Source organism: Medicago truncatula, chromosome 3 (assembly GCF_003473485.1).
Source record: "Medicago truncatula cultivar Jemalong A17 chromosome 3, MtrunA17r5.0-ANR, whole genome shotgun sequence".
Taxonomy (NCBI): Eukaryota; Viridiplantae; Streptophyta; class Magnoliopsida; order Fabales; family Fabaceae; genus Medicago; species Medicago truncatula.
In genome coordinates, this window is record NC_053044.1 from 36,689,344 (window position 1) to 36,708,856 (window position 19,513).

At 33.5% G+C, this 19,513-nt stretch overlaps 2 protein-coding genes across 3 annotated transcripts; one reads left to right on the forward strand and one right to left on the reverse strand.

Annotated features, from left to right (window-relative positions):
• The first annotated feature begins 220 nt into the window (after positions 1-220).
• LOC25489396 (putative leucine-rich repeat-containing protein DDB_G0290503) lies at positions 221-11,773 on the forward strand. The gene is made up of 11 exons (XM_013605374.3): positions 221-479; positions 918-1,097; positions 2,838-3,038; positions 3,540-3,662; positions 3,888-3,925; positions 4,005-4,134; positions 4,315-9,018; positions 9,612-9,746; positions 9,833-9,934; positions 10,013-10,155; positions 11,125-11,773. Exons 2-11 carry the CDS (start codon positions 1,020-1,022, stop codon positions 11,402-11,404), a joined length of 5,934 nt encoding a protein of 1,977 aa, XP_013460828.1. The 5' UTR covers positions 221-479; positions 918-1,019; the 3' UTR covers positions 11,405-11,773.
• Positions 11,774-13,467: 1,694 nt separating this feature from the next.
• Positions 13,468-16,139, reverse strand: LOC25489398 (F-box/kelch-repeat protein At1g22040). 2 transcript variants are annotated; one of them, XM_013605375.3, is made up of 2 exons: positions 15,869-16,139; positions 13,468-15,190 (listed from the first exon to the last, which is right to left on the reverse strand). In XM_013605375.3, the coding sequence occupies exon 2, from the start codon at positions 15,164-15,166 to the stop codon at positions 13,730-13,732; it is 1,437 nt and encodes a 478-aa protein (XP_013460829.1). In that variant the 5' UTR covers positions 15,167-15,190; positions 15,869-16,139; the 3' UTR covers positions 13,468-13,729. The 2 variants fall into 2 exon arrangements, with proteins under 2 accessions (XP_013460829.1, XP_024635854.1); XM_024780086.2 differs by lacking the exon at positions 15,869-16,139 and adding an exon at positions 15,623-15,833.
• Positions 16,140-19,513: the final 3,374 nt, after the last annotated feature.

Below are 19,513 nucleotides of genomic sequence, written 5' to 3' on the forward strand. Positions count from 1 at the left end.
AATATGCACAAGATCCAAAGTTCAAATCCCAGAAAAAAAAAGGTACTAGCAATAACATGTTGGATTTGAGCTTAATGTTTAAAATTTTAAAAACAACCACAACACATCTAATTATATTTTGTCAAAAATCATATAGACTCTACAATTTAGGAAAATACAAAAGTACTATAAAAATACAAAAATAGTACTACTTTTTAAAGTACATAATTTTATCTAGCTTTGTGTAAACACTAAACACACATTTAGGATTCTCTTTTACTCTTCACTTTTGTCAGTCCTTGGGTTCTGAGTAGTTTCTTTTGGGTTGGGTTGAATTTATTGTAGTAGAATAGAAAGAAACTCTCACCATTCTCAAAAAAATCACCATCTTTCTCACTTCTTTCTCCCACCCATTTTCCAAATCTCTTCAAATTCCATTTCTTTCTACTCGATCCATTCATTCTCTATCTTAAAGTTTCCATCATTTGTCTCTTAACAAGGTATGTTCTGCAAAAAAACATTTTTTTTTTTTGTTCTATTGTTCTAAAAATGTTTTTTTTTTTGGTGAATTTTTGTAGCCATGTTAATGATTTAGTTCAGTTGGAATGAAAATGACTCTGAACTCTCATCATTGCTTTTATTTTTCTATAAAAGGGAAAATCTTTCTTAGGAAATTTAACTTAGAGATCTAGTATTTTTGTTTCATTATTACTTAAGATATCTTAAGAAGCTTCATTATCTTGGATTATACTTTTAATTCTAGATCAGTAGGGTCCTAAGTTGGTTTGAGTGTTTTTTAATAGCTGATTTGCTTTTAAGGTTTGTTTAGTTAAGCTTTAAGTTATGTTAGTAGAATAAGTTAAGTTTTGTGTTTAAACAAGGATAAGTGATTAAGTGTGAATTGTGAATGTGGATTTTTTTTCTTTTTTTGAATTCAGGTGAACCACATTTACTGTAAATTACAGTTAGCTGAGGATGAAAATGTGACCTTCAAGTTTTGGAGATTAATATATGTTAGATGTGATTAATTTTCTGGAATAATGTCTAGAGTTACCAAGTGGAAGATTGAGAAAACAAAAGTTAAGGTGGTTTTTCGCCTTCAATTCCATGCTACACATGTAAGTTTTTTATATTCTACAATTTTTTTACTTCGTTTTTTGGTTTGGTAATTTAAACTTTTCAACTAGATATGGAATTCAGTTTTTTGGTTGTTAGAAGGGGGAAAAATCAAATCCTTGTAACTTGTTATATGAACTTCAATCTGCAACTCAAACATGACCAGTGTGCATTGCACAGTTGGTCAAAGTTGCCATTTAAGCTTCAATCGGAGAATTTATTCAAATCCAGTTGGCATTGTGTTATACTCTGCATACTTGTTATTCAATCTTATGTTCCAACCGATTTGTAAATTTCTTTTCTTCCTTATAGTATCTGATTATTAATTTCTATAGAATTTTCAATTTTTATATTGCCTTCATTAGACATAAGAGGGCCAATTAACCTATGACCTACTTTTCAAATATTTTCGTGAAAAGAAAAACTAAACAAGAGAAGCAGAGGGTCAAGCAAGCTGTTTAAAAGTAAAGTGACAAACTTTTCAGTGGCCGTGGCCCCAAACAATATATTAAAAGTGAAATTAATGGCTCATATTCTATACTAATCATGTGATGGCTCAAGCTTCTGTGTTTGACACTGGTTCTAAACTTCTTTGTTAAGACCAAAATGATTTTCTGTAACATTTCTAGGTTTATACAAACATAGGAAAAATTTAAAATTCTTGGCCAAATTTAGCAGACTGAAACAGTTATTAGGTTCAACTTTCTCCTGCCTTGCTGAAAAGTTAATCAAGCTCTAGATAACATCTGAGTTCTCTTAATCCAAGTATCAGATTCTTTATCAACTAAGTTCGTTTGGAACTGTTAGGATATAGAATAAAGGGAAATTAGAATAGCTAAAGTAAGGTAGTTAAGAGTTGTTAGAGTAGTTAGTTAATCGACTAGTTAGAGTATTTGTATAAATATTAGAATACAAGGATAGAGATCATTATTGAATATTTTAGACATTTTGAATAGAGTAGGGATTGTATTGTGAAGGGGGAAAGCCTTGGAGGATAGATTTCTCTCATTCTTTATAAATCTTTCAATAAAACTGAACCTCATGCTCAGTCACCGACTAAAACCCCTTAATCTTTGTTGCCGGGGTTTGAATGGTGGAAACAGAAGCCAAGAATGATGGCGAGTCTAGTAGAGCCTTGGAGGAAAAAGAATTCGAGTCTGAGAAGGAATGAGAATCTGCATCCCTAGTTAGAGATGGTTCTATTCACAATAATGATCTCTATCCGTGTATTCTCCTATTTATACAAACACCCTCATACTGATCCGCAACAACTCTTAACTACTCTAATCTCCCTTTATTCTATATATTCTATGAGGGACTCATTTGTTTTAGTTATTTCACAAAATTTCCAACCTCTTTCTTGATTATGTGCCATTCAAAAATGTCATCTTGAGAATGTAACATGACTGAAGTAACTTGAAGTTCAATATATGCTGACATGGCCCATAATATTGTCAGCACTCAACACTAAACTTATTGGCCCTTTTTTGGGTGATACCTTTGAGAATTATTTTATTTGAGCAGTCACCATGATTAATTAATTAATTAATTAAAGTAGTTTATATTAAATCAAGGCAATGGATTGCGGAAATACAACTTTGCCGAATCTTCATGACATAAGTATATGTTTAATCAACTTTACTTTTTTACAGAGTTATTGTTATTACTGACATTTACATAGTTGTAGATCTATTTTTTTATGCAGTTACTGACGGTAAATTTTGTTTTTGCGTGGTCTCTAGATTCCACAATCTGGATGGGATAAACTGTTTATCTCTTTCATCCCTGCTGACTCTGGGAAGGTTACATCAAAAACAACCAAAGCAAATGTGAGAAATGGTACTTGCAAGTGGTCAGATCCAATCTATGAAACTACAAGACTCCTTCAAGATATTAAAACAAGACAATATGAGGAGAAAGTTTACAAACTTGTTGTGGGGATGGTAACGTTCTTTTCTGACTTTTAGATGCGTACAAACTATTCTGCCGTAGCATTTATAGAAGTTTAACATGTCGAAACAGAATCACAGCTCAACAATACTAATCACATTGTTTACAGCTTTAAGCAAAATCCTCCATTATATCGCTTATGTTCATGGTGTATATTGAATAAGCCTTATTTCTGGGTCTTTTACATTATCTATACTTTGAGGTCTTGATTATATTCTCTAGAAGCGAGACGCAATAATAAGTGATACTTCTTCTGATTCATTCTTTTTTATGTATTAAGTTTATTGTTCAAAATAACTAGATTTTGACCGTTAATAATAAAATATCATTTATAATGTAAAGAACAACAACTTCATAGTATTTGTAAAATTGAAGTTTCATAACAACTTTATTGCTGCCTGCCACCATTAGAAATGCCTAAGAATTGTCCGTGGCTATTAGTCTTGAGAGAGGTTAGAACTTTTCTGACTTTATTTTTTCCTTAACCAATTCAGGGCTCTTCAAGATCTAGCATCCTTGGTGAGGCCAACATAGATCTCGCTGATTTTGTTGATGCGTTGAAGCCTACAGCTGTTGCTTTGCCTCTTAACGGAAGTGATCCTGGAGTCACACTACATGTGAGGATCTCTGAACTTCATCTTCTCTGAAGTGATTTTCCTGTGTTTACCCTTTCATTCCTTATGTAATTATACAAATATGTTTCGGCACAACTACTAGATGCATTTCTGTTTCCTTGGCATTAATATATCACACATGCATATTTCTTTATAGTTCTTTAGCTACTTAAGATATCATTGGTGTCATATTTAATGTTTTTTCTTCTTCTCATTGTTTGAAGCCAGGTTGCAGTGCAGCTTCTCACTTCCAAAACTGGTTTTAGGTACATTATTGTGAATTATGACATTTAAGGATTTGCTTTAGCTGGACACTATATTTATTTAAGTTATTTTTGCTTTTAGAGAATTCGAACAGCAGAGGGAACTCAGAGAGAAGGGTCTACAAACAACCTCTGACCAAGGTAGTCATGATGAATCTGCTGATAGCAAAGATTCATCTCCTGACCAGAATGTTAATAATCACATTAATAAGGTTTCTTACCTTCTCTCCTCACAAGCGTACTCTATATATAAATATATTATACATATCTGTTGTTTAAATTTCATTTTCTTCTTATTCTCTGTTAGGATATATAATAAAGGAGAATTAGTCATGGATGTTGGTTAGTTATTGGGTTCCTAACATTCTCCTTTGTTTATTTAATGAAATTAGGTTAATTCAAGAGGGAAATTGAAAAGGGAATCAAAATATCTTCCTCGTACTTCTTCACTCGAAGGAGAATCAAGGTTAAATGAAGATTATGCTGACTCAGCTGCTGGATTTGATGGCTCTTCTACTACTTCTGAAAGTGTGTATACTGAGAAGCATGATACGCATGAAGTGGAAAGTCTTAAAAGCACAATGTCTGGTGATTTAGGTGTACTATCCCTCGGACAAAGTCCTCAGCGAGAGAAAGGAGAAGCACCTGACAATCAGTTTCCACCACAGGACAATGCTTGGGCTCATGGTTGGAGCATAGACTATTCAGCTTCAAATAATTTGGCTCCTGCTTCCGAAGACTGTAGCAGTAGCAGTCTTAAAGGAAATTTAGAAGCAGTTGAGTCATCTATTCTTGATCTAAAACTGAAGGTGAGCTCTTTGCAAAATCATTCTGATGAAATAGGTGTTGAAACAAAACTTTTTTCTGAGCAAATTGCTGCTGAGATATCATCAGGAGAAGAGCTAGCAAAAGAGGTTGCTGTACTAAAATCAGAATGTTCAAAGTTTAAAGGTGAATTTGAGCAGCTTAAAAGTTCTAAGTTAAGCTTAGCATTTGCACGCAATGAACCTACTGAGACGGAGAGGGATAGATTATTTCATAATTTACAGTTTAAATGGCATAAGGGGCTTTTGCTCATGGAAGATAAGTTAAGAGATATTCAGAAAGTATCTATGGGATTACCTGAAAGGGATTTTAGGTTCTTTAACTTGGAGTTAGAGAGAGTAGTTGAGATTTTGCAGGATCTCAAACAAGAATCCAGCAATCCAATTTCAGGGACTAAAGTTGTAAACGGAAGAGAGAATGCGAAGATGGAGTTACAAATGGATGGGCAACTTTTAACAGATATTGGGTCCGATGCTGCTTTATTTCAACCTGAAAGCATGGCTCGTTATCTCACTGCATCTGGCCTTGTGGCTCATGAGTTTGATTCTGTAGATCCCACCCTTGCTATGAAGGAGAAAATATTTGAACTTCTAAGGGAGCTAGAGGAGTCCAAAACTGAAAGAGAAGGCTTTGTACGGAAAATGGACCAGATGGAGTGCTACTATGAAGCTCTTATTCAAGAACTTGAGCAGAATCAAAGGCAGATGATGGTTGAGTTGCAGAACCTCAGGAATGAACATTCTACTTGCATATATGCAATTTCTGCTGGTAAGAACGAAATGGAGAAAATGCACCAAAATATGAATGAGCAGATAATGAAATTTTCTGAAGATAGGCGCATTTTGGAATCTCTCAACAGCGAGTTTGAAAAAAGGGCTACTTCTGCAGAAGCAGCTCTTAAAAGGGCTAGATTGAACTATTCTATTGCTGTCGGTCAATTGCAAAAAGATCTTGAACTTCTTTCTTGCCAGGTTCTCTCTATGCATGAGACAAATGAGAATCTCATAAGCCAGACCCTTTCTGATTCTTCACTCTCAAACACTGATGGTTTCCCAGAACTAGTGAATTGTACTAAAAGTTCAGAAGGTCATGCTTCTAATCAATTGCTACGACAAAATCACAGTTCTTCCTTTCATAGACAACATTTGGGTGAAGACGTTTTACTAAGCGATTTGAAAAGATCACTTCGATTGCAAGAGGGGTTATACAAACAGGTTGAAGAAGAAATCTGCCAGATGCATTTTGTAAATATATACTCAGATGTGTTTTCTAAGGCTCTGCAAGAAACATTGCTTGAAGCCAGTCTTAACATTCAGGCCACGGAAGATGAAAAATTTCAACTCTCTAGGCAGCTAGAGCTTTCAAATCAATCCAATGAGTCACTGGTTCTTAGGTTGCAGAACGCTATGAGTGATATCCTCTCGTTAAAGGAGTACAAGGAGATTTGCATAGCAAAGAGCAATGATCTTACTCACCGGAACCAAATTTTAGAGGCAAATTTAAAAGATCTTGGTCATGAAAACAATCTTCTTACTCATAAAATTAATGAGGTAGAAGTCCTTTTGACAGATTATAGAAGTAAATACGTTGCATGCAGTGCAGAGAACTCAGAGTTGAATAACTTATTGAAGAAAGAGAGCCTAGAAAATGACCATCTTCATGATGAAATATCCACTTTGCAGAAAGAGATAATATCTTTCAGAACTAAATTTGATGTGCTGGACTCCATGAATAATGATCTGCAAAATAAAGTCATGTTTTTGTCTAATAAGTTGCAGAAATTAGTGGCATCATATGATGATAGATGCACTGAACTTTCTCTTTGTAGTAGTTCTGCTTGTTTGGATTCAGAATGCAAAGACTTAGAAATTTTGTTATTGCAACTAGGAGAGCAGCAACGTAATGCTTTTGATAGGATCTTGGTACTCGTTGAAGAGAAGAAAACTGTAGTGCACGAAAAACAAATGGCTCAAGTATCTTTAAGCACAGCAGAATCAGATGCTCTTGTCATGAAACAGAAGTTTGAGCGTGATTTACAGCAGATGGCAATCAACATAAGTGTGTCTAGTATCCAGTTGCAGAAACTTGAGTCAGATCTTGAGGTGCTTGTTGAAAAGATCAGTGCTGGTTTTAAATCTGAAGAAAGATACTCTCAGCAACAGTATGAACTGTTGTCTAGTTTTGATCATTTGGAGGCTGAACTTCAGCAACTGAATTCCCGAAATCAGGATCTTAGTCAAGAAATTATAAAGCTAGGTACGTCGGCTAGTGACCTTGAAATGTGTAAGTTGACCTTAGCAGCAATTACAGAGGAGAAGAAAGCTTTGGAGTTGTCTCTCCAGGACAAAACAGAAGAATCTGCCAAGATTTCATCTGAGATTAATTTTTTGAAAAACAACTTGTCTTCTCTACAGGATGAGTTGCGCGATGAAAAGAATTTCAGAGAAAAATCGGAGAAAACAGTCTTAGATCTTACAACAGAATTGAATGAAAAACAACACCAGCTGCAGGACAAAACAGAAGAATCTGCAAAGATTTCATCTGAGATTAATTTTTTGAAAAACAACTTGTGTTCTCTGCAGAATGAGTTGTTTGATGAAAAAATCTTCAGAGAAAAATTGGAGACAACAGTCATGGATCTTACAACAGAATTGAATGAAAAGCAACATCAGCTGCAGGACAAAACAGAAGAATCTGCAAAGATTTCATCTGAGCTTATTTTTTTGAAAAACAACTTGTGTTCTCTGCAGAATGAGTTGCGTGACGAAAAAATCTTCAGGGAAAAATCAGAGAAAGCAGTTATAGATCTTACAACAGAATTGAATGTAAAGCAACACAAACTGCAGGATTCCGATACAAACAGACAAGAACTGGTCCATCTCAAGCAACTGGTGACAGACTTAGAATCTGAGAGATCGAGAGTCTTAGATCTTCTACAGATATCTGAGAAACGTCTTGAAGATGCTTTAAAGGAATCTTCTTATATTGGTCATCTGGAAACTCACTTATCTGAAATGCATGAATGTTCAGTAGCTACTGATGTCGTTATGACCTTTACCAGAGCTCAGTTTGAGGGTCATGTGGAGGAACTTACCGAGAAACTTAATTCTGCGTGCAGACAAGTGGATGTGCTATGTGAGAAGAATCTTGATTTAGAATCTGAATTGAATGCCTGTCTTTCTAGAGAATTGAATTGCATGGAAGAAAATATGACACTGTCGACTAGTCTTGACTACTTAAAATCTGAGTTGGAGGTCTATACTGCTCAGTGTAGAGCACTAATTGATCAAAATAGTGTGGCAACATCAGAGCTTAAGGAACACAAGAGTAGGACAGAAAATGTCAGCAATTCTTCTTACTTGCGTGAAAGAGAGTGCGAGCTTGAGGTTGTAAGGCTGGAGCAATTGCTGGAAAGTGTCAGTAGAGATGGGGAAGGACTGTTTTTGTCCAATGAAGAAGCCAAAGTCAAATGTATAGTTCTCCAGGGAAAACTGGATGAACTGAAAACTGCAATTACTTCACTGCAGCAATCAGATAATGAGTTGATAAGGCTGCAGAACCAATGTAATGAGCTTACCAGGAGGCTTTCTGAACAGGTTCTTAAGACAGAGGAGTTCAAGAATTTGTCTACTCATTTGAAGGAACTGAAAGACAAAGCTGAAACTGAGTGTCTTAATGCCCGTGACAAAAGAGGACATGAAGGACCACCGGTCGCTATGCAGGAGTCTCTGAGAATTGCATTTATCAAGGAACAATATGAAACTAAGTTGCAAGAAATGAAACAACAACTGTCTTTGTCTAAAAAGCATAGCGAGGAAATGCTGTGGAAACTACAACATGCAAGTGAAGAAACTGAGAATAGAAAAAAGTCCGAAGATGCTCAAATAAAAGTAAATGAAGAGCTGGGAATGAAGATCTTGGAATTGGAGGCTGAGTTACAGGCTGTAATTTCTGACAAACGCAATTTGTTAAATGCTTATGACCTGTTAAAGGCTGAAAAGGAGTGCTCAGTGATATCCCTTGAATGTTGTAAGCAAGAAAAACAAGAACTTGAAGCTTCTCTTCAGAAATGTAGTGAGGAAAAGTCCAAAATTGAAGTAGAGGTCACCGTTTTGAAAGAATCAATTGAGACTTTGAAATCCAATGTGAATGTTCTGAATGAAGGCAATAGCACATTCTCTTTATTAAATTCTCAAGAAAAATCAACCTCTGCAGTTTGCAGCAGTCGTGAACTAGAGAGTGCAAATTCAATCATCAACATGCAGCCAGAGGTAACTGACTGTTTTATGTATTTTTATAAAACTTTTTTAATTATCAATTATTATCGAAATCACCTATTTTTTAGGATGACTAAATTTATCACTTCGTACAACATGCTCTAGGGGAAGAAAGGGGAATCTGTGATATGTGTGTGTGTGTGTGTGTGTGTGTGTGTGTAAAGTAGTGGTTATGTAACTGTAAGTTTTTAGAGTTTGAACCCTGGACCTACTGGCTAGAGCTTCTTCTTCAGCTCACCAACTGAGCTGTCTGCTAGGGACATGTGGTGAAATTTGGAACCGGCTATCATTTCTTTCTTGTTTTCTTTACCATTTGCCTTTATTTCCCATTTGTTCTCAAACCTAGACTAACTTTGAGGAAAAGGTTATGTGCATTCTCTTAGTGAAATATCTGTTAAAGAGTCCAACGTAAGACAAAAGATGGCCTGAACATGTGTTTATATGTAAGGGCAATCCTCACCTCACAAGCCAGTTTTGCGGGGTTGTGTTAGGCCCAACCACGATTTCTATGAATATCAAAAGCATGCCTTCCTTTATTAATCTTGAGTGGTATGCCTTGACAATTTATTTGCATAATTGTTTTGTAGGATCCTCTTGCATTTAGAGTTACAAATGGATATCAAACTCTAGGAACTGAAGATGATTTGCAGCAAAATGAAGAAAACAAACACCTGGCTTTAGCTCAGAGTTTGAAATCTAGCATTGAGCACCTCAATAAGGAGGTAATTTTTTAAGATGCACAAACATGTTAGGTTTCAATATTTGTCTGATTTAAATTTGATATTTAAGTTTTGTCCTGTGTTTGCAGTTGGAAAGGATGAAAAACGATAATATGCTTCCTACTGAAGATTGTCAAAGCCATGAGACAAGTTTTCCAGGTCTGCAAAGAGAACTGACACAGTTACATGAGGTAATTAGCTTTTTTTGCCTTGTTCACTATGAAAGATTCCTTCATCTAGATTCTTATTAATTCTGTACTTTTGATCAGGCCAATCAAGAGTTAGGAAGCATGTTCCCTGTGTTCAATAAAATCTCTGTCAGTGGCAATGCATTAGAAAGGGTGCTTGCTTTGGAGATTGAGCTTGCTGAAGCATTGCAAGCCAAGAAGAAGTCTAGCATCCAATTTCAGAGGTACATTCTTCTCTACGAAAGTAATATCTGATAAATACTGTTGCATTTCTAAGCACTTCACCTTAAGATTTAGTAGTTAGTTTCATAATTGTTAGCTATAAATCTATTATTCTGTTTTAGGGAAGTTGTTAGTGGAGAATTGTTGCTGATACCATATTGGATTTGAATCAGAAAGAATGATTTGTATTAATTGAATGGAACTAAAATGAGAGTTGGTATAAATAACTAACCAACTGACTAAAACATAATAACAGATTTATGACCAACTAACTAACAATTATGCAACTAACTAACTAATATCACCTTTTATTTATATAAAATTAAAATGTGATAAACACTACAATACATATTTTAATCAGCAAAAGCTTCCTCCACTTCAGTTTCATGCTGAAAATATGCGGAACACCAAAACCAATTTATTCCAAATACTAAAATTTGAATGCAACATATTGGAGTTATTGTTCGGTTCTAGAGCTTAGATGATCCCAATTATAGCAAGTTGCAAGATGAATAGATGTAGTACGGTGGAATACAAGAATCTGTATATTATTTTTTGACTCAAAATAAAACCATAGACATGTTGTCCCGTGAGCATAGCTCAGTTGGTAGGACAATGCATTATTATATGCAGGGGCTGGGGTTCGAACCCCGGACACCCCACTTATTCACCTTATAAGGTGAATTCTAGCCACTAGGCTACCTGACCGAAAAAAAAAACCATAGACATGACAAATACCTACTCATTGTTTTGAAGTGTTTCTTTCTGACTGGTACTACTATCAAATATTTACTTGAAGGAAAATTCTATCATTAATGTTAAATGTTAAGTTTACCACTTATTTGTTAATGGATAAATGCAATATTGCAATATTGTTGACTTTGTTACATGGCATGCATACACATGTAATAAAAAATTGCACTGAGACCGTTCAACCACAATGTTTGAGACATTTTTTTCCAATGTTCCAGTTCTTTCTCGAAGCAACACAGCGATGAAGAAGCAGTATTCAGAAGTTTCAGAGATATTAATGAGCTAATTAAAGATATGTTAGAACTAAAGACAAGACATTCTTCCATGGAGACAGAACTAAGGGAGATGCACGACCGTTACTCTCAATTAAGCCTTCAGTTTGCAGAAGTTGAAGGTGAGAGACAAAAACTGATGATGACTCTTAAGAATACTCGAGCATCCAAAATGGCTCCAAATTCTCCGAACTACTTCAGAGACCATTCCTTATCCCCGCACTAGGGCACCATTTTTTTAGTTTACCACCTTGCGCAGGCCAATAATCCATGCTTGATTAAGAATTAAGATATTCGCGGCCCCATTATATCTTATATTTTGTGTATTATATTAGATATAGATATATAGATTATGTTATATAAGGGGCCCTATCAGCTATATCAAGAGTTATTATATTTTTGCAAGGGTTGGTATGCTATTTCATAGTTTTCATAATGAGGATAATAATTTGTGTAAATAAAGTAGTGTTTGTTCTTGACTCTTGACTCTAAGAATCAAAGTATACATATCCATCCCTGAGTGTTGTAGTTGTTTTTCTGTACAGGAACAAGTTCTTACAATAATATTTCTATTTAAAATTTATTTTGATGATAACTTGTTTCTTCCCTTCACTACTATTATGAAATGAATAAGTTGCAGGTTAATACAAGAAACTGTATATTATTTTCATTGTGTAATAATATATGATATAATATGAAGTCGTGTTGTGATCAAGATATTTGTCCTATGTAGTTGTTGCTGTATTTTGCTTCAATGTGAATTAAAAGAATCCTTTAATCAAGATTCAAGTCTAGGTTAAAGCTTATGTTAATTAATCTGCTGACATGAGCTTATCAATAAATATTCCAAAGGTTATGTTATTAAATAGTTTAAACTATATGTTAAGAATAAAAATCAAGTTTAGCTTGGCTTAATCACATACTTAGACTTCAAATTTTTGAAAATGGTTGGTGTCAACAAAATATAAAGGAAAAAACAAACATATGTGAACGTGGAAGATAGGATAATGACATTTTTTGCTTTTGATTATTGTGGTGGTGGTTTCCCTAATGACCAAGTTTAGGTCTATCAGAGTCATTTTTCATTTCTATATTTAATTATTTTTTGACTGTTACTGCATCGTATTACTTATTTTAATAATATTGTTTTACGAAATAGATATCTAACATTAGATAGCATACCCATAAATTTGTAACATCTGAAATTTGATACATATTGATCATTAAAATAATAGCAATGCTTCAATATATTATATTATATATTATATTAATGAATTCTACATTTCACAATTTTTTTTAAAGGAAGTATAATTAAAATACGATGATGAATTTTAAGATATAATTATTTGATTAAAATTATTTCAAAACAAATGTGATTTAAAATTATTGAATGAACATGTAGTATGACGACTAACATATTTATAACAATTTCTTTAAAATTTAACCTGTCATCAAACCGGTGAGATATCCAAATCATGGTTCAATAGTCTTAAACAACTCAAATTAGGACGAAAGTGTGATCGAACCGACAAAATATAACCAATCCGCAGTTAAAACTTATTTAAAGTTCAACCGATTGAACGGAAACGTTAGACATGCAAGGTCTCACTGTTCACATTGGCTTGATTAGGAAGTTGTATTTTAAGGCAATTTGTATTGGTTCTCACATAGTAAATGAAAATATTCGTCTTTAAACAAAAATACGTTATCATCAATTTATATTAAGGTCTGTTCAAATTTAATGAATAGTCTTAAGTTCAAATTTGAGTCTAAAAATAGCAATTTTAAAACTCTTAAGTGATATGGTCTAGTCATGTTAAAAATATTAGTTTTTGTTTATTTGCCCAAATAAAGTCTAAGTTTCTACCCCACATTATCACCACAATGTGGACGAAATGAATTGCAGGACATTGGTTCAGTTAGAGATGTGATCTATCTATAATAATAATAATAGTACTATGAGATAACAATATTATGAGGCCAATACAATTTTGAAAAACTAATACTACAGATAAATTTATTGCTATTAATTAAAATTTGCCACGTTTTTTGAAATCTGCAAATTAGGTAATATGTCGAGGGATAAATCATAAATGGAATATATAGGTGACACATCTAGTAGAATAATGTTTGCTGTACTTGCTGTTCAACTTTAACTTTAACCGGATGAAAAGGTGAATATAGGCTACAATGTACGAGTGATTTTCTCAAGATAAATACTATCATATTCAGCTTGTTAGCTGCATTATTTAATGTATGTTCCTTCCTAGTAAGATAAATAATACTAGATGTTATAAATTTCTTTCTCTGATATTATTCTATAATGTCAGTGTACAAAATCACAGTTCCAATAGGACTTATTTACTAGGTAAATATATCAATAGGTACAAGCAAAACTATAACAGTATACTCTTCACTTTATTGACACCTTACTCAAAATCCAAATGGACTCAGTCCTTGGAGGCTAACTAACTCAATGCAGTAACTAACTTCCAACAAACCAAACCATTCAAAGATTTTCTGTCACATTTATTGCTTGGTTTATTTGTAGCTACATATCAATTACTTGGCAACTAACTAGTTCAGCCTGTCCCAAACACCTACTAGCAACTATCTTCCAAACAACTGCGTCTGTTTCGGCCGGCGGGTCCGCATTTTCATGTAAGGAACTTTGTGACAGTGTTGAGGAGGGTGATGATGGTGAAGAATCCAAATTACTGCGCAGCTCGGCCTGCAGAACAGCAATGTTATGATCAGCATCTTTTGTGATGACATGAAGTTTTCCATGGAAACCAGCAAGTAGATAAGGAGATTCTGAATCATCTGAACCATATATAGGGACTTTTCCAATGACAACTTTCCAAGCATCTTCTCCTTGATCATATACCTTGATCCTTCCACTGTCCATAGTATTGGAAGGATCAAAAGCATATAATTCGCCATCCACTACGACACTCAATTTTGTACCTGCTTGCCGTGCGGGCCAACCTTCGCCCATTCCAAGTGGCATTTCTATCCATGAGTTTGTTTCAGGATCATAGATTTCTCCTCCAACATCAACAAAAAAGGGCCATGAATATAAACTTTGTGGAACACATAACCTTCCCATGTATGCTGTCAACCCTGTGGCAATCGGCTTTAACATGTCGGCCAAGAAAGCGTTGGGGAGAACCTGAGCTCTCGAGAATGGCATACTAGGCACGTCCGACCATGTACCTGTCGAGGGATCAAAAACTTCAGCAGATTGAAGAGGTATCAATCCAGCTGGACCTTGACTAACCCCTCCAACAACATAAAGCTTGTCATTTAAGATCCCTGTCTTACAGTATGCCCGACCAGTAGACATAGAAGTCACCTTGCTCCACGTATTCTGCATTGGGTCGAATCTCCAGACACATCTCATAGTCGAAGCTTTAGAGAATCCACCTAGAACATAGAGACATCCACCAACAGCTCCAATAGCACAACCGCAAAAGGGCATTTCATCAAATGCATCCCTCTTTCCAAGAAAGCCTCTAATAACTTCAGCAATTCTAATACCTTCCACCATATTCCACATCCAAAGCCTAGAAGAACCCTTTTTAGATTCTTCTTCATCAACAACATTAGGCATAGTAGGCAATCTCTGCCATATCCTTGACCTCGGATCTACGGCATGCCACAGAAGCTTATTTTCTCCTAACTTAACCAACAAATACAGCCACTCTTCCGTTGTCCCGAGTTCTTTTCTTACTTTATATAGTTCCGAACTCGTGACAGTCGACTTCCACTTCCTCGACACCATCCTCACATTGAAGTAACAAATTCTCGGAAGTCTAGCAATAATCTGAATCGAAACCTCATCAGGGAGATTTGGAAACAGTCTTGGATTCTCTTCATCAACAGTAGGCGACATTCTTTGCCTCTTACATGTATCATTCAAAGAGACTCCATCCCACTCACTTTGATCCGAATTAGTATTCTTCGCCACGCTGAAAAACGAACCCATATCCGGAAAACAAGACCTCAATTTCTGCAAGAAAACCAAATTATCAACAGGGTGAACCAAGTATCAATCAAATTACCACTTTCTATCCATTGGGAATTATAAATAGACAGAAAATTAGTATAAACAGGCAACAATCCATTAAATTATTATACTAATAAAGAGAACCAAAAAAAAAAAAAAATTATATTTGAAACAATACCTCAGAAATGTTCTACAATAATATAACAAATTCATTACTCAGAAAAAACTCCCACATGAGAACTATACTACTCATAATGAAGAAAACTCTGACAATTGATCAACAATGAAATTCATAAATCCTTTCCCAGTGTCAACCAGAAACTGGTGATATAAACAAGAAGAAAATACAAGTATTACATAATTCATGAAATCATAATATATAGATCCAAGATCACTTATAAACTGACAAAAAGACAAAAAATCAGAATTTCTTACCTATCCTGCTATAGTTCAGAGAGTACATAGATTATCCAAACATATACATGATTCAGAATTTTCAAACAAAGCACTTGTATAATTTTTTTTCTCCTTTACACATGATTGATTAACCAAACATACATATAGTAAAATTCAAAAGGGTAGCCATTAAAATTGAAGAATAAAATCAGAGTCCTAAATTAAACAAGCCATAATCAAAATCATAAAATTATATGAAAAATAAAGTGTGTAAGAGATACTTACAGTAAGAGTGAGATAGAATTATAAGAAAGAGTGACACGTAGTTATCTGGGCTTGGTGAAAAAAGTGATTATGGAAGAATAAAATCGATTTTGGGATGATGCAAACGTAAAAATGAGGGAAAGTGGCATTGTGGTCACAGTAACCGCATCATCACGTGCAGTTTCTGTCTGTCTGCGTTTTAAACTTCAAACACAAGAGTTGAATTTGAAGCACTCAATTGAAAATTATTCACACATCTACTTAAATACTAAATTCTCAATATTTTTTTTGGTTGGAGTTGAATCCAGGCCTTACATATATTTTATATAGTGTTCATAATCCATATCAACTGAGTTAAATTTACGATGACACTAAATTCTCAATATATTAATAGTAGAAACTTATTTTGTTTTTCTATAAATAATATATGGTTGAATTTAAATTTCAGCATGACATGTGTGTGTTTGGTTTCTATTGTTTGTGAGACAAATTATCATTCAATCTAAAAGGTAAATTTTTTTATATAAAAAATATTACTACCTCCGTCCCTAATTATAAGATCCTTTTGAGAATTTTTTTGTCCCTTTTTATAAGATTTCTTTTCTATTTCCATCTACATTAATTATTTCTTTACATACATGTCCCTATTTATTATACATCTTTTTCTTCAATCAGCAATAAATAGAATGTTGAAAACATAAGCCAACCCTCTTTCTTAAAGGATAAAATTGTAAAAACAATAGTAATTACAAACATATTTAATACAAATATCCACTATCTTAATTCCCATTATTTTTTTAAAAGGATCTTATAATTAGGGACGGAGGTAATAAAAAAATAAAATCACATTCAGTTAGTTTGATTTGGATGTTGAATTTAAAAAATCTGTTTTTTTTTTTTCTTGAGGAATTTGATATGATAAAGTAATAGATTTCATGCAAAATATAACAAAGTAGAGGTGGAAAGTTTATATGATGAAGATCATGTTAAAAGAAGGGAGTTGATACATAAAATATTTGATAAAACTTATGTGTAATTTTTTGGATGCTTTTCGTGTAGTTCTTTACATAATGATTCAATGAATTGGTTTTATCTTGACTTCGTAATGAAAATGATGAATTTTTCTGTTATGTGGAGGGCTTGGATATCTGCATGTCTTAGGACTGTTACGAGATCAGTTCATGTCGTTGCCAACCTAACTAATGAATTATCTATGAGTCGTGGGTTATGGCAAGTTGATCCTTTATCATCATTTTCATTTTTGTTTGCAGCATAAGGGTTTAATTCTTTATTTTCTAAGGTGGTTAGATTGGAAAGTTTCATGGATTTCAAGTGAGTAATAATAAAACATTCAAAGGTTCTCATCTTCAATTTGGAGACAATACATTGATTATCGGGAGGAAAATTTGGTGCAATATTCGTACAATTAAAGCTACTCTTTTGCTTTTTGAACCGTTATCTAGATTAAATGCGAACTTTCACAAAATTTGACTAGTTGTGGTTAATGTTGATAGATCATGCTTAAATGAGGGAGCCTTAATGTTTAATTGTAGGGAAATTCTATGGTAAAGTCATTTAATTGACTTTTTCGATGAAGTTACCATACATCCAATAATAATGTGTCATATGTCATGTGTGCTGATTGTTGCATGGTATGTATTGTGTACCTGCTCAATATGTTCCATCGTAGATTATCTTTTTTGAACCATCAGATTAAACACATCACTAGTGTTATTGTGTTGTTTTTCACACTATATTTATTCCCTTTCTCCTTTTTGACTTTTTCTTCCTTCTATTTCAAAAAATATTTAAATAAACCATTTTATAAAAGCCACATTGGATAATCCTTTTTATAAAAAATATTTCATTATTAAAAATAAGGCAAAATTATATTAGAGGTCTTTTATCTTATTTATTTGTAACACTTTGGTCCTTTATCTATTTTTTTTTCCATTTAAGTCATTTATCTCTCATAAAAACACATATAAATCTTTTTTCTCATTTTTTTCTAAAAAATACATAATTTTATTTTTTAAAATATATTTTTATTAAAAATAAAAAAAATCCAAAAATAAGATGAACATGTTCATCATCTTCATCTTCTTCTTTTAAATCTTCATCTTCTTCACTCGGATCTTCATCGTTTCCTTGAATCAAAAAAAAATTCTACACAAATATATGTTCAAATATCATAAATTTTTGTTATGTTCACCTCAAATCTTCTTCTAAACACAAAAATCAAAACTCAACTTCTAAATAATTAAATTAGGAATAACTTCCTTTAAAAAAAAATTAGGAACAATAAATTGATAGTTGAGGTTCTACAAACTACTTTCAATTTAATACAAAGTTTCAATTGTCTCTTTATTCCATTTATGCTGCCATTGATATTGCTCATTCACGATGCCATTGCTCATTCACGTTTCTAATTTAAATTATTTTTTCTATTTCATTTACGTTAGCTATTGCATCGTTTAGAACCTTGAGAACTTTGGTTTTATGATTATTTAATTCCAATTATTGTTAGTCTCCATTGTTGTGTCAATTGAATTCCAAATTTCCAATCCCTATTAATTTTTAGAGAAATTCTTGTGTAGGAACGAACCTAACCTATCATCCTTACAAACAACAAATTAAAACATGACACGTCGTTGTTTTCTTTTAAAATAATTATAAAAAAATAAATCAACTAGTCATTTCTCTCTCTCTCTCTCCACTCGTCATCTTCCATCACCATTCACCACCAACACCATTCATGGTGGAAAAACAACGACGTGTCATGTTTTAATTTGTTGTTTGTAAGGTTGATAGGTTAGGTTCGTTCCTACACAAGAATTTCTCTAATTTTTATTGTTGCTACATATCCCATTGAATTGGTTTCAGCACTTAATGTTTCAATTCCCTTATTTCCTTATTACTGCACTTACGTATACCATTGAATTAGATTTCCTGCTGCCGTGCCACTTTTTTCGCTATGTTGATTATTTAATTGGGTCGTATCAATTCATTCGCAATTTTTTTTATTCAAGGAAGATGATGAAGATCCAATTGAAGAAGATGAAGATTTAAAGGAAGAAGATGAAGATGATGAACATGTTCATCTTATTTATGAGAAAATTTCATTCTTTTCAAAAAAATCCATATAATTGTTTACTTTAAAAGTATAATATCTTTTTATTAGTAAATGAAATTAATACAAATAAAAGTATGAGACAAATTAGGAATTAAATTACCAATTTTTTTAATAAGGGGACAAAATCTCAAATTTTTAAAACATAAGAGAAAAAAACTGCATTTAAGCCTTAATAATGTAATAATGCCTTTATTAATTGATCATTTTATTGATTGAAATCGTGTTGTACATTATTTGGAAAGAAACAAATCATGAAATTAATTAGAATTATATATGAATTAATTACAATTTACAATCAAAAACCAACACAAATAGATAAATTGATTCCAAATGGCAATATGTTGTAAAAGTATGCATGGTGGAGCTGTCAAAATGGGCCGGGCCGAATGGGCGGGGCCGTTTAGCCGGAATAAATATAGGGTTTGGGTCTAAAATATTGAGCCCGAATTTTAATAGGGCTTTTTAGCCCGGCCCTTAAAAGTTCGGTACCTGTTAGGGCTAGCCCGAATGGGCCGCGGGTAGCCCGCATAACA